Here is a 15,194-nt window from a genome sequence, read left to right on the forward strand (position 1 = left end):
TTCCTTGTTATATACACATTAGAGGTAAAGCATTTAACCCTCCCAAACCTCAGTTGTTTAATTCAAAAATTAGAAGATTAGGTCTCTTACTGGTCTGTAAATCAGTGATTTCTGTTGAACCAGTCCTTAATTTTCAAGTAAGAATTGCAATTCAGACAGCAGTAAGATATTCTTTTTATTTTTTTTTATTTTTTTATTTTTTTAGAAATTCATGTTCTTTTATTTATTTATTTATTTATTTATTTATGACTGTGTTGAGTCTTCGTTTCTGTGCGAGGGCTTTCTCTAGTTGCGGCAAGTGGGGACCACTCTTCATCGCGGTGCGCGGGCCTCTCACCATCGCGGCCTCTCTTGTTGCGGAGCACAGGCTCCAGACGCGCAGGCTCAGTAATTGTGGCTCACGGGCCCAGTTGCTCCGTGGCATGTGGGATCTTCCCAGACCAGGGCTCGAACCCGTGTCCCCTGCATTGGCAGGCAGATTCTCAACCACTGCGCCACCAGGGAAGCCCAAGATATTCTTTTTATACAGATGTATAGACATGACTGAAAACCTATGCTTACCCTACTAAATTTCCAATGACTTTCACTTATCTCCTTCCTCGTCTTTAGATTTTGGCTTGTGGATGTGGGAGTATGGACAATTCTAATTCCAGGAATTCTTCCATAAGAATGAATTTTTACTGCAATGACCGAGGCTGTTTTTATTTTTTTATCTATCTGTTTGTTTATTTACTTAGGCTGCACTCTTCGGCTTGTGGGATCTTCCCCAGCCAGGAATTCAACCCGGGCCCTCAGGCAGTGAGAGCCCGGAGTCCTAACCACTGGACTGCCAGGGAATTCCCAACCGAGGCTGTTTTTAAAAATAGAGGTTTTAAATAGTTGTTTTTCATTTCACTGAACAATTTTATTCTCCATCACTAAGAAATTAAAGATTTTCTTGATACTATAGGTTCTTAATGAAAGTTCCTGTATTAACCTCAGCAACTTTTCATTAACATGCTAGTGTTACTTCAGTGTGTTCAGTCTCTGTTAATAGGTACCTCTTACCTTCTTAGTACTTTCAAAAATAAAGATAGATCTAACCAGATTTCTGTTGAAGCCACCTTTTATTACATTTAAAACATTTTGGTTAAGGATTCTGCTTTTAAAAGCAGTATGCTTAAGGGACTTCCCTGGCAGTCCAGTGGTTAAGACTTTGAGCTTCCAAAGCAGGGGGCACGGGTTCGATCCCTGATCGGGGAACTAAGGTTCTGCGTGTTGTGTGGAGTGGCCAATCAATCAATAAATAAAATATAATACATTCTTAATTTTTTAAAAAAGCAGTATGTTTAAAATGCTGAGTAGTGCTGATCTTAAAAGAATAATCCAGTAAAAGCTAAAGCTTTCTGATGCCTACTCCGTTCCAGGTGCTGTATTAAGTGGTTGTATCATGTGATCCTTAATGAGCTGGATTGTTGATGTTGCATCATTGAAAGAGGCAGTAGTACATGCGGGCAGAGTCTAGAGGAACACTTAGTAGATCATTCTTTAAATCTACTTACATATATATATATATTTTTAATAAATTTATTTATTTATTTATTTATTTTTGGCTGTGTTGGGTCTTCGTTTCTGTGCGAGGGCTTTCTCTAGTTGCGGCGAGCGGGGGCCACTCTTCATCGCGGTGCACGGGCCTTTCACTGTCGTGGCCTCTCGTTGCGGAGCACAGGCTCCAGACGCGCAGGCTCAGTAGTTGTGGCTCATGGGCCTAGTTGCTCCGTGGCATGTGGGATCTTCCCGGACCAGGGCTCGAACCCATGTCCCCTGCATTGGCAGGCGCATTCTCAACCACTGCGCCACCAGGGAAGCCCCTACTTACATATATTAAGTCCTCGGAAAGGTCTGATGGATGGATGAATTTATCATGTGACAGGGTCCCTGGAAGAGTCTGTGGCCCACATTAATGGAGGGGGATGTTGTGGCTTTGCCACTATTTACCATCAATATAGATTCTACTGTATGGATTATTCAAATTTTTCTATTGGGCTTGGAAAAATTCTCTACTATAACAGAGACTATGGTTACAATGTGGGTTATTGTAGTAGTATTTGACCTATAGTTAACTGGTAAGTTTTCATCTTGATTTTAAATTTTAGGAGAGCAACGACTTATTGTCTGTTTTTAAAGAGTTGTGACATAACGACCCAAAATCTGTCATACTCTGATACCTTTTGCTCAAATTCTGCTGGACCATTGTTAAATAGGTCCTGTATTATGTTATCAGACATGGAGGGAGGGAAAGACATGTTCACATGTTTAAATAGATATTTTGCCTTAGCCAGTGTGGCAGGACTGCTAAAGTTTTCTCACAGCACCTGTTCCCTCGTCTTTCTAGTAAAAGGACCCCTGATTTTTCAGCTGGGTACATGATGCCCAGAATGGAAGATATTTTATCACTTCCTTTTACAGCTCGCTGTGGCCACGTGACTACGTTCTGACCAATGGGATGTAAGCAGAATTGTGTGTATGACTTCCGAGAAGTGACTTTAAAGAGAGGGAGAATGCCTCTTTCTCTTCCCTTCCTTCTCTCTGTAAGCTGGAGCTCAGTTTGGTATTTTTTTAACCGTGGAGAGTGCCCAGCGTATCCAAAGGTAGAAGGTGGTGGATGATAAAATCCAGTGTCCCAGCCCCTGAGCTGTGACAGTTAGCAACTCACAGCTGACCTTCTTTCATCTCTACTCTCACCACCACCCTCGCCCTCTCACACCTGTTGTATTGAAGCAAATCGCAAACATTTTATCATTTTATCCATAAATATTTCAGTATGTCTCTCTAAAGATAAGAATTCTTTTAAAAACGCAAACCACTATTTTCAAAACAAAACCCACTATTACACCTTAAAACATTAATTGTAATCCCTTAATGTTACCAAAGATCCAGTCAGTGCTCAGATTTCCATGATGGTCTCATAAAGTATCTTCTTTTTTTTTTTTAACAGTTTATCCAAATGAAGTCCATACATTGCGACTGTTTGCTATGTCTCGTCTCTGTTAATCTATATATTATCCCTCCCATCTCTCTATTTATTTATAACAATTTATTGGTTGAAAGAACAAGATTATTTGTCACAAGTCGAAACTCCACAATCTGTTAGTTGCTGATTGCATCCCTGTGATGCCATTTAATATGTTCCTTTGTGCTCTATATTTTTTTCTAAATTGATAGTTAGATCTAAAGTCTTGGTCAGCATCATGTTTGTTTGTTTTGGCAAGAGCTGCCTTTGATAAACATTGCTGTATCTGTCCGGAAATATATATATATACGCACACACACACACACACACACACACATACATATATACGTGTATATATATAGAGAGAGAGAGAGAGAGGGATTTCAAGGAACTGGCTTATGGGATTATGGGGGCAGGCTGGCTGGAAACTCTCAGGCAGGAATTAATATTGCAGTTTTGAGGTAGAATTTCCTTCCTCAGGGAAAACTCAGTTTTGTTTTAAAGCCTTTCAGCTGGTTAGACAAGGTCCATCTAGATTTTTGAGGGTAATCTCCTTTACTTAAAATCAACTGGCTGTAGGTGTTCCCCACATCTACAAAATACCTTCACAGCAACACCTAGATTAGTGTTTAATTCAATAGCTGGGTTCTAGAGCCTAACCAAGTTGGCACATAAAATTAACCATCACAGTTGCCAAGATCCGTTAATTAATTAAGATTTGCAAGACTATAACACTGTAATACTATCATTTCTTCATTTAGTAGCTGGGATACTCTGTGAACAGAAACTTCCCTATCATCATTCATGTGGATAAATGCTTGATTCTTTGCTTATATGACCCGGGTTTCAAATCAAGTTGATTCTTTAGTACCCTCTGAAGATGATGAGTGAGGTGTTGTTTTTTTAAAGTATCATTATAAATATTTAATATATTTGTGTACCTTCCAAGTATATTTCATATAACATATACATATTTAATATATTTCAATTCATTACAGTTAATATCTTATTAATATTTATACTCTTAGCTTTGGTTAGTTGGATTCTCTTCAAGTTGGTGACTACCGTGATTGTAGTCATCTTAGATTCCTAGATTTCTGGAGTGAAAAGATGTACTAGGTTCATCTTGTACATTTCCTGTCACAGACCTGGAATTAAGTATTTCTTCAAGGGGCCCTAGCTGTTTTTAGTTTTGGGGTTTTTTTTTAAGTCAGGAATGGGCCCACAATCTAGTTATTAGGTTCAGTGGACAGAGCTAAGAAACACCGTTTTTTTTCCTTTTAAGATAAAAGTCTTATACTGATACTTCCAATTCATATTTAGGACTTTGGGGTTTTTAACTTATCATATTGATGTTAGATCTGTATCTTTTTGTTCCACATGATAATACTTGTTCCCATCAGCACTGATATGAATGTTCATTTATTCAAACAGCCATCTTGAACTCTGAAGGAAGATACTGTATGTTCAGGGTGGTGGAGCCGTAAGATAAAAGGAGCCTGGGTCCCTGATACCTTGGCACCATCCCTGTGGGGGGAGAGGGGGGGTCTGTCTAAGCTTTTATTTAAGGGAAAATTTCTTGTTTAAGCCACTTGTTTTGGATTTTCTGTCATTTGAAGCTAAATAATACAGGAGCTATAGAGGGGTGGGATAGGGAGGGTGGGAGGGAGACGCAAGAGGGAGGGGATATGGGGATATATGTATATGTATAGCTGACTCACTTTGTTATACAGCAGAAACTAACACAACATTGTAAAGCAATTATACTCCAATAAAGATGTTAAAAAAAACAAAAACAAGAATAAAAAACAAAAAAAATAAAATAAAATTGTGGTGATGGTTGTACACATCAGTGAATATACTAAAAACCATTGAATTGTACACTTTAAATGGATGAATTGTATGGTATGTGATTTATATCTCAATGAAGCTGTTAAGAAAAATAATAATAATACAGGAGCTACCATGGATTTCCAATTTTTAAAGGATTCATGTATAGTAAATGCATTTAACACTAAAATATTATTGAACTTAGCCTTCTCATTGATAAAGACCTCTAAGAATCTTTCCTTCACATTGCTATGAATATCAATAGTCATTATTGTACTGTAGAATTGTGAAGGTCCCAATTATAGCTATATTATCCTTTCTTTTTTTTACTTTAGTAATTGGTTTGGTAGGAGTGAATACATTCTATGTCTGCTTGTTTCTTGTTTTTTTTTTTTTGGGCTGTGCCACGTGGCTTGCAGGATCTTAGTTCCCCAACCAGGGATTGAACTCCGGTCCTGGCAGTGAAAGGGCTGCATCCTAACCACTGGACCGCCAGGGAATTCCCTATGTCTGCTTGTTTAAGTAGCGTTTTATTTCTTAATTGTCTCCAACACATATTTTATATTGGCTGTGATGTGTTATGTGTTAAATTGTGCCCCTCTGCCTCTGCCCCCCAAATTCATATGTTGAAGCCCTAACCCCAGCCTTGGAATGTAACCTTATTTGGAGATAGGGTCTTTACAGAGGTAATCAAATTAATATGAGGTCATTAGAGTGGGCCCTAATATAATATGACCAGTGTCCTTATAAATAGGGGAAATTTGGGCACAGAAATATGTACAGAGGGAAGACAGTGTGAAGACACAGGGGGAAGGGAGTCATCTGCAAACGAAGGAGAGAGGCCTGGAACAGATCCTTCACTCACAGCCCTTAGAAGCAACCAACCCTGTCGATGCCTTGATTTTGAACTTCTAGCCTCCAGAAACATAAGACAATAAATTTCTGGTTTTTTAAGCCACCCAGTCTGTGATACTTTGTTATTGTAACCCTAACAAAGTAATATATATTTATTGTTTTCTTGGTTCTGTTTCCTTATTCTGTCTGCTATTGTTTAATGATGACATTTTATTTTTTATCTTGGATTTTAAAAAGCAGATGTTCTTGATTCTTACTCTTCCATCTCCTCCAGGAAAATGCTTCATCAATTATTTGCAACTTCTGTGTTTTCAGTGTCTCTTTTTTAATTGTCTTCATCCTCAAAATACTATACCCATGCTCAAGAGTCTCTCGTGTTTAAATATAGCTCTTTAGACATTGTCGTTCTCTAATGAAATTGTTCAGTGCTTCCTTTTTCTTAAAACTCTCTTTGCCTTTGATTTTTATCAGCACCCCATCTTGGTTCTTCTGTCTCTTTAACCATTCCTTTTCCATCTTCTTTGTGGTCAACCTGTTCTTTGCCTGTCCCTCAAATATTGGTGCCCTTGGACTTTCTCTTATTCTTAACTTTTCACTTATACCCTCCACTAGCCCTGGACAGCCTTATCTGTTCTCAGAACTTTAACTATGCTGATGACTACTAAATCTGTATCTCTTGGCTAAACCCACTCCCACCTCTGGACCACATGTACCTTGAGCTCATTTTATCCACCGCTGAATTTCTCTTCTCATTCAAGCTGGTTCCTCATCCCTAACTCTTAACATCATGAATGGTGCCAGTCATATACAGTTCCCAGGTCCTCTAGATGCTACCACATTAACCTCTATCCAGCTTGTGTCTCAGTCTGCTTTTTCTTTGGTTTGGGCCCTCACTACCATTCCCCTAAACAATTGTAATAGTTTCCTAATTGGCCTTCTCATTCCCATCTGTCTTCTAATATTGCCAAAGTTAAAGCAATATTTTAAAATCTTAGGTCTAGTCCTTCAACAGCTCCCACTGTTTATAGCTGTGGCCTCTAAAATAGGGTGCATGAACCTCAAGGTATGATCCATTGAAAAAGAAAGTAGAATTCCTGTAACATATATATTTTAAATTTCAGAAATTTCACCTAGCATAACACCTAGTAAGTACTCAGTAGATGCTTGTTGAATGAATTAGAGCCAGGGCTGGCAAACTTTAGTAAAATAGGTACAGTAAATATTTTAGACTTTGTGGGCCATAGAGTCTCAGTTGCAACTACTCTTGTAGGCCAAAGGAAGCTATAGAAAATATGTACAAATGGACATTTGTTTCTGTGTTCCAGTGCGAATTTACTTACTAAAATAGGTAGCACGCTGGATTTGACCTGGGGACAGTTTGCTGACCCCTGAATTAGAGCATGGGAGAGGGGGAACTGTCTAGTGACAAGATTGCAAAGGTAGGTCGGGAACAGATCCTAGGGGATTCTGTTTGCAAAACTAAAGAGCTGGCAAAATAGAGTTTCGAGTTTTATTTCAATACCAGTGTCAGAGACAGACAATAAATAATGACATATAAATACATTATTATAAACTATGATAAGTGCTGTGAAGAGAATGACAGGATGCTATTAACATGTAGCCAAAAAGCCCAGAAGGCTGCTTGCCCACTCTGTAGTGATACTAACTGAGGCAAGAGCTGGCTGAAAGGTTTTAGCTCTTCTGTTCCCCCTTCTGTTCTCCAGGCGAATAGAGATATGTGAAGAGGTAAGAATCGTCTTTTTAAAAAGCAGCCTTCTGGGCTTTTCACCTACATGTTTATAGCATATTGCCCATATAAGTGTGGGCTCATTTCTGGCCTCTCTATTCTGGTCCATTGAACTATATGTCTGTTTTTGTGCCAGTACCATACTGCTTTGATTACTGTAGCTTTGTAGTATAATCTGAAGTCAGAGAGCATGATACCTCCACCTTTGTTCTTCTTTCTCAAGATTGTTTTGGCTATTTTGGACCTTTTGTGCTTCCGTATACATTTTAGAATTATTGGTGGGCCAGGCTGGGGCCAACAGGATCCTGGGGCTGGTGCCCACCCACTGGTGGGTGAGTCTGGGTCCTAGGCCTAGTTCTGGCCCACTGGTGGGCAGAGCTGGGTCCTGGGGTCTCTGGCTGTAGGACCTTGCGTGTCCCAGGGTTGGTGTGTTGGCCCGCTGGTGGGTTGGACCAGGGCCCTGGGGTCCTGGGGCTGGTGCCTGCCCACTAGTGGGTGAGGCTGGTCCCAGGGCTAATGCTGGTACGCTGGTGTGTGCAGCCAGGTCCTGGGGCAGCTGTGGGCTCAGGGGTTCTTAAGGCAGCCAGCCTGCTGATGGGTGAGGTTGTTTCCCTGCCTGGCCAGTTGCTTGGCCTGAGGCATCCCAGTAGTGATGTCAAAAGGCTGATGGGCAGGGCTGGTTCCCAGTGCTAATGAACTAGAGGAAGGAGTCCAAAAGGGCACTTGCCAGCACCACTGTCCTTGTGGTAGAACGAGCATCCCCGAATGGCTCCCATCAGTTGTGTCCCCAGGGTGAGCTCCAGGGGACTCCTGCCTCTCTAGAAGGTTCTCCAAGATAAGCAGGTGGGTCTGACCCAGGCTCCTTTCAAATTACTGCTTCTGCCCTGGGTCCTGGATGTGTGAGATTTTGTGTAGATTTTTAAGAGTGGAGTCTCTATTTCCCACAGCTCTCTGGTTCTCCTGAACTTAAGCCCTACTGGCCTTCAAAGCCAAACATTCTGGGAGCTCATCTTCCTGGTGTAGGACCTCCACACTGGGGAGCCCAATGTGGGGCTCAGATTCCTCACTCCCTGGGGAGAACCTCTGCAAACTGTAATTATCCTCCTATTTGTGGGTCGTCCACCTGGGGTTATGGGGTCTCAACTGTACCACATCTCTGTCCCTCCTACCCACCTTGTGGTTCCTTCTTTATATCTTTAATTGTAGATCTTTTTCTGCTAATCTTCTGGTCTTTCTCATCAATAGTTGCTCTGTAAATAGTTGTGATTTTGGTGTGTCAGTGGGAGGGGTTGAGGTCAGGATCTTCTTACTCCACCATCTTGGCCACACCTTCTTTAATCCCCATGTTTTCTTTTAGGAGTTTTACACTTTCAGGTCTTAAGTTTATGTCTTTAATTCATTTTGAGTTGATTTTTGTTTATGGTGTAAGATAAGGGTTCATCTTCATTCTTTTGCATGTGGATATCCAGTTTTTCCAACACCATTTGTTAAAGAGACTATCCTTCCCCTATTGTGTATTCTTGGCACTCTTGTCAAAAATCTGTTTACTGTATATGTATGGATTTATTTCTGGAGTCTATTCTGTTCCATTGACCTATATGTCTGTCTTTATGCCAGTATTATATTGTTTTAATTACTTTAGCTTTGTGACATATTTTGAAATCAAAAAGTTTGATGCCTCCAACTTTCATCTTTTTCAAGATTATTTTGGTTATCTGGGGTCCTTTGGGATCCATATTAATTTTTATTTATTTATTTATTTAAATTGAAGTATGGTTGATTTACAATACTGCATTAGTTTCAGGTGTACAGCAGAGTGACTCAGTTATACATGTAAATGTATATATCTGTATTCTTTTATTTCAGTTCATTTCCATTATAGTTTATTACAAGATATTGAACATAGTTCCCTGTGCTATACAGTAAATCCTTGTTGTTTATCTATTTTATATATGGTAGTGGGCATCTGTTAATCCCATACTCCCAACTTATCCCTCCCCCCCTTCCCCTTTGGTAACCATATGTTTGTTTTTTATGTCTGTGAGTCTGTTTCTGTTTTGTAAATACGTTCATCTGTACTTTTTTTTAGATTCCACATATGTGATATGGTATAATATTTGTCTTTGTCTGACTTACTTCACTTAGTATGATAATCTCTAGGTCCATCCATGTTGCTGCAAATGGCATTATTTCATTCTTTTTTATGGCTGAGTAATATTCCATTGTATATATATTTACCACATTTTCTTTATCCATTCATCTGTCGATAGACATTTAGGTTGCTTCCTTGTCTTGGCTATTGTATGTAGTGCTGCTATGAACATTGCGGTGCCTGTATCTTTTCTAATTAGAGTTTTCTCTGGATATATGCCCAGGAGTGGGATTGCTGGATCACATGGTACCTCTATTTTTAGTTTTTTAAGGAGCCTCCATACTGTTTTCCATAGTGACCGCACCGATTTACATTCCCACCAACAGTGTAGGAGGGTTCCCTTTTCTCCATACCCTCTCCAGCATTTATTATTTGTAGACTTTTTTTATGATGGCCATTCTGACTGGTGTGAGGTGATACCTCATTGTAGTTTTGATTTGCATTTCTCTAATAATTAGGGATGTTGAGCATCTTTTCATGTGCCTGTTGGCCATCTGTATGTCTTCTTTGGAGAAATGTCTATTTAGGTCTTCTGCCCAGTTTTTAATCAGATTGTTTGTTTTTTTGATGTTGAGCTGTGTGAGCTGTTTGTGTATTTTGGAAATTAAGCCTTGTCGGTTGCATCATTTGCAAATATTTTCTCCCAGTCTGTAGGTTGTCTTTTTGTTTTGTTTATGGTTTCCCTTGCTGTGCAAAAGTTTATGAGTTTGATTAGGTTCCATTTGTTTACTTTTGCTTTTATTTCTATTGCCTTGGGAGACAGATATAAGAAAAAACTCCTACAATTTATGTCAGAGAATGTTTTGCCGATGTTCTTTTTTAGGAGTTTTATGGTGTCATGTCTTATATTTAAGTCTTTAAGCCATTTTGAGTTTATTTTTGTGTATGGTGTGAGGGAGTATTCTAAATTCATTGATTTACATTCCATATGAATTTTTTAATTGTTTTTACTAAAATTTTTAATTCTTTTGCATTGGCATTTTCATAAGGATTGCATTGAATCTCTGTAGATCTTTTTGGGTAATGTGGATATTTTTACAATATTAAGTTTTCCAATCCATAAGCATGGGATGTCTTTCTATTTGTATGCATCTTCTTTAATTTCTTTTATCAATGTTTTATAGTTTTTCAGCATACAAATCTTTTACTCCCTTAGTTAAGCTTATTCCTAAGTAGTTTACTCTTTTCGATGCTATTATAAATTGGATTGTTTTACTAATTTCCTTTTCAGATAGTTTGTTGTTAGCGTATAGAAATGCAAGTGACTTTTGTTTGTTAATTTTGTATCCCTCAGCTTTCCTGAATTCCTTTATTAGTTCTAACATTTTTTTGTGGAGTCTAGAGTTTTCGATATATATAAGATTATGCCATTTGAAAACAGGGACAGTTTTACTTTTTTCTTTCCAATCTAGATGCCTTTTCTTTCTTTTTTTTTTTTTTTTTTTTTTTTAAAACTAAGCTAACTCTGCTCTTTGAATTTCTGGAAATATTTACATATGTCCTGGCACTTTCTCCGTTGTGTGTGTTTTTTTTTTTTTTTATTTTAAATTTATTTATTTAATTTATTTATTTATTTATTTTTGGCTGTGCTGGGTCTTCGGTTCGTGCGAGGGCTTTCTCTAGTTGCGGCAAGTGGGGGCCACTCTTCATCGCGGTGCGGGGACCGCTCTTCATCGCGGTGTGCGGGCCTTTCACTATCGCGGCCCCTCCCGTTGCGGGGCACAGGCTCCAGACGCGCAGGCTCAGCAGCTGTGGCTCACGGGCCCAGTCGCTCCGTGGCATGTGGGATCTTCCCAGACCAGGGCTCGAACCCGTGTCTCCTGCATTAGCAGGCAGATTCTCAACCACTGCGCCACCAGGGAAGCCCGCCTTTTCTTTCTAATTGCTCTGGCTAGGACTGCCAATACTATGTTGAATGGAAGTTGTGAGAGTGGGTATCCTTGCCTTGCTCCTGATCTTAGAGGAGTGCTTTCAATTTTTACCCTTGATTATGTTAGCTATGGGCTTTTCATATATAGCCTTTTATATGTTGAGATAATTTCTCTCAGTTCCTAGTTTGTTGAAAGTTTTTATTATGAAAGTATGTTGAATTTTATCAAAAGCTTTTTCTGCATCTATTGAGATGAACATGTGATTTTTTAATCTTTCATTCTGTAATGTGGTATATCATATTAACTAATTTTTGTATGTTGAACCATCCTTGCATCCCAGAGATAAATCTCACTTGGTCATGGTGCATAATGGTAATATTTTTGAGAGAATCCTAAGCATTACATTGTCATGTACATGATAATTTGCTGTTGAACTTTAGATTTTTTTATATTGCCAAATATCTGTAACCTCAAATTTGAAAGAATTCATTAAAATATAAAATATTTAAAAGAAAAAAGTCTTACAACTTATTTTAGCTATGTTCTTAAAGGCCTCTTGCTTTAAAATCCCAAGAATATGTATTTACATGTTATAAGTAAACTTTTCATTTAAATCTATGTTAGTATTTAATTTGTATGATGGAAAACAATTTGTTTTTCTGTATTTTGTGTCCTGAATCTGGTGCAGCATCTTACTTTCATCAGCACTGTTGAAAAAAGAAGAAAAAATGCCAATGCTGCCTCCTGAAATCAAATTTGAACCTTCTAATGTCACCAGAAATTCCCTTGACAGTTGTTTTCTTTTTGAGAGAAGTTGGAGGAAAGGAGTTTTAGAAACACAAAAGATGAGGAAAGGTAACTTCATTTTACTCTTATTTTACTTACAAAAATATAGAAGTAGTACCTTGAATTTACATGTACTTTTTTAATCAGTCAAGAGACATTAAATAATTTTTGTAACATTTAGGTAAGAAGGATAATACCGTAGGCTTATGGAAAAGAAAAATGGAAGCAGATTAGGAATAATTTACTTAAGGTAATTCTATAACTCATGATAAAAAACAAATTCTAAAGAACTACTCTTGATATCAGTGTAGTGCTACCTCTGTTGGATCATACTTATTTTTGTAAGTCATGTTTGTTTTTAAATACCTCAAGTTGGTATTTATATTTTAAGAAACCCAAATCTTTAACAGCACCTTTTTGTATTAATAATTCTAACCCAAACTTTATTTTTTGAGTGAGCTATGTGGAAAATATCTTATATCTTATAGTTGCTCAATAAAGACTAATTTCAGAACTTTTGACTTGTATACGAGTGTAATAACTTTCCCCCTTAATTTCAAATTATAATTGTATTTCTTGTTTATACTGAGTTTTGCCTTTGGCTTTATTAATGGAGATAGAATTCTTGAAAGCAGCAAATTTCAAACTCCCCAGCCATTTCATCACTCCTGGTTTTGAGTGTGTTACTGTATTTTTTCGACGTTTTTACTAGATTCCTATTAAAGATACACCAGTTTATCTGTTCTCCTACCTCCAAATCTAATTACTGAAAAGAAACTCTACATGATTTTGATCAAGAGAAACTATTTTTTCCAAAAAAGAATAATCAAAGGTTGAAAAATAGCATTTTGAGCATTTAATATTACTCTAGTCCCATTAAATACTATTTCTATTGCTATGCTAGATTTACTTAGTAGGGAAAGCTTAGAAAACAATTCTGTTTAAAAATCATCCAAACCTTTAATCTCTTAATCTTATTTTTCCATTTACTGTCTTCATTTTGAAGTTTTTTTTAAAAAAAGAATAATTTGAACAACCTCTTATACCAGTGATACCTGAGGTCAGTAGAAGAAGCCCTCCTGATGCTTCAGATGTTGCTGTTTGTAGATTTGATGTGGGATTTTGCAGCGTGAGAGTTAAAATCAATGCCTGAAATGGAATTCTTTTCTCTCTCACTGCTAGCTCCGATAATCATGTATTTGTACCTCTTGATTATCTACACAAAAGCAGGAAGGTGAAAGGATTTAAAGTAGCAGATATTACAAGATTCTTGAAAGTGCTTTTAACCTGTCTTTCAATGTGAATGTATCTAATGTTCTGGGAATTCTGATTAAACAAAATAATGATGGACAGTGATGACTATGGGAGATCTGTGAAGCTGCCTTCTTCCTTCTTCTAATAGTTCTTAGCCCCTTAATCAGCTCTTGCCTGCAATCCCTATCCTCGGAATTGAAAGGTATTCTCTTGGGAAAGATGCTAGCTCAATTACAGTAGCTTAATTTTATTTTCTGAATGACTGATTTGGTATATTTATTATACATTTTAGTATATAGTAAAAAAAATTATATACATTTAATTAAGAAGTAATACAGATGGTCATTATACTATTTTTAATTAGAATACACCACAGCATTTGGTCTAGAAGAATTCAAAGAATGTGTCAAAATGCCATATTTACCAGGATTGCCAAATTGCCAGAAAAGTGTAAGTTCCACTCCGCTAGAGGTTCATAAAAGACTCCTGCATGCTGATACCGAGATGCCTCCTGTCAGGTAGGTCATTTCTTTTCGATTCTCTTTTGTTGAATATTTATTTACAGTAACACTGCTGAATGTAGAGGTTTTTCTGGCTAGTGAATCTAATTCTTTCTTGCCTACTATTTTTTGCATAAAGGATTTAATTTTTAAAAATCTCAATTAGCGATTTTATTCAGTTTGACCAGTAGGTACTTTTTTCTGTTTTCAAGTGACATTGCCAGAAGGAATTTAAGGACTTAAACAAATCTTTATTGCTCTAGCATAGATTGCTCAAGAGAATATTGGAATTTTTAGCAATATAAATAAATGAACTCTTTGCAATATTAACAGGTTTCTGTACCCTGAATAGAGAACCTTGTGTTTCATTTCTAGTTTGACTGAAGTGGTGTGAGGGGAGATCCTGAATGAGATGTCAGCCTAATGAAGACCTTGCATTGCTATCAGATGAAATGAGTTTGTCAGCCAGAAAAGTCCCATTGACTTTGAGTACTGGCATTTAAACACATTATGATAAACACCTTTCCTACTATAAATCAGATTGCCTGACATAGCATTAAAAGAAAACTTCTTTCTCCAAAGGGACCTGTAAGTTAATAAGACAGTCTCATATCCTATTTGGTTTCTGCTTTGATTTATTTATTTATTCATCAAGTATTTATTGAATGCCTAGTACTAATTCATTTTGCCAGCCTAAAAAAAGATGAAGCATTTATAGCAGTCTGAGTTGTAACTCTCTTTAGGGGAGGATGTATATTTTCATATTATCTCCTGCCATAGTGTGCTTTAAAGTCATCTAGTTATACATAGCACACACATATTGGAATTTCAGAATATATTTCTTGAGTTTTCCACTAGTATTATTGGTCTTGTTAATTACTCTGGAAACAAATTTTGGTAATATAAATAAATAATTAGAATATACTGAAAATGAAAAGTTTTGGATAGTTTACATCTAAATTATGAAAATAAATAAGAACTTTGTAGAAAATTTGGGGAAAAAATAAAAATAATTATTCGATAATTTATCCATCCTAACATATCCATTTTTATTGTTGGAGGTTCTCTTCTATCCTCCTTCATTTTGGATTTTTATTGGAGTTGTGATTTTAGTGTACTTACAATTTTTTATTCTGCCCTTTTTTACTTAATATTACACGTATGCATTTTTTTCATGTTACGACATAATCTTCAAAGAGTCTTTACT

General features: G+C 37.3%; 1 protein-coding gene across 4 annotated transcripts in view; it reads left to right on the forward strand.

Annotated features, from left to right (window-relative positions):
* C17H8orf89 (chromosome 17 C8orf89 homolog) overlaps positions 1-15,194 on the forward strand; it is a 58,734-nt gene that overhangs the window by 7,199 nt on the left and 36,341 nt on the right. For 3 of the 4 annotated variants that reach the window (XM_057531678.1, XM_057531676.1, XM_057531677.1), the window contains exons 2-3: positions 12,136-12,302; positions 13,852-14,005. In XM_057531678.1, the coding sequence (XP_057387661.1) occupies positions 12,176-12,302; positions 13,852-14,005 (281 nt within the window). In that variant the 5' untranslated portion in view covers positions 12,136-12,175. Of the gene's footprint in view, positions 1-12,135; positions 12,303-13,851; positions 14,006-14,362; positions 14,588-15,194 lie in introns of those variants that run through there. The other variant, XM_057531679.1, reaches the window with a different exon arrangement.

Source organism: Balaenoptera acutorostrata, chromosome 17 (assembly GCF_949987535.1).
Source record: "Balaenoptera acutorostrata chromosome 17, mBalAcu1.1, whole genome shotgun sequence".
NCBI classification, from domain to species: Eukaryota; Metazoa; Chordata; class Mammalia; order Artiodactyla; family Balaenopteridae; genus Balaenoptera; species Balaenoptera acutorostrata.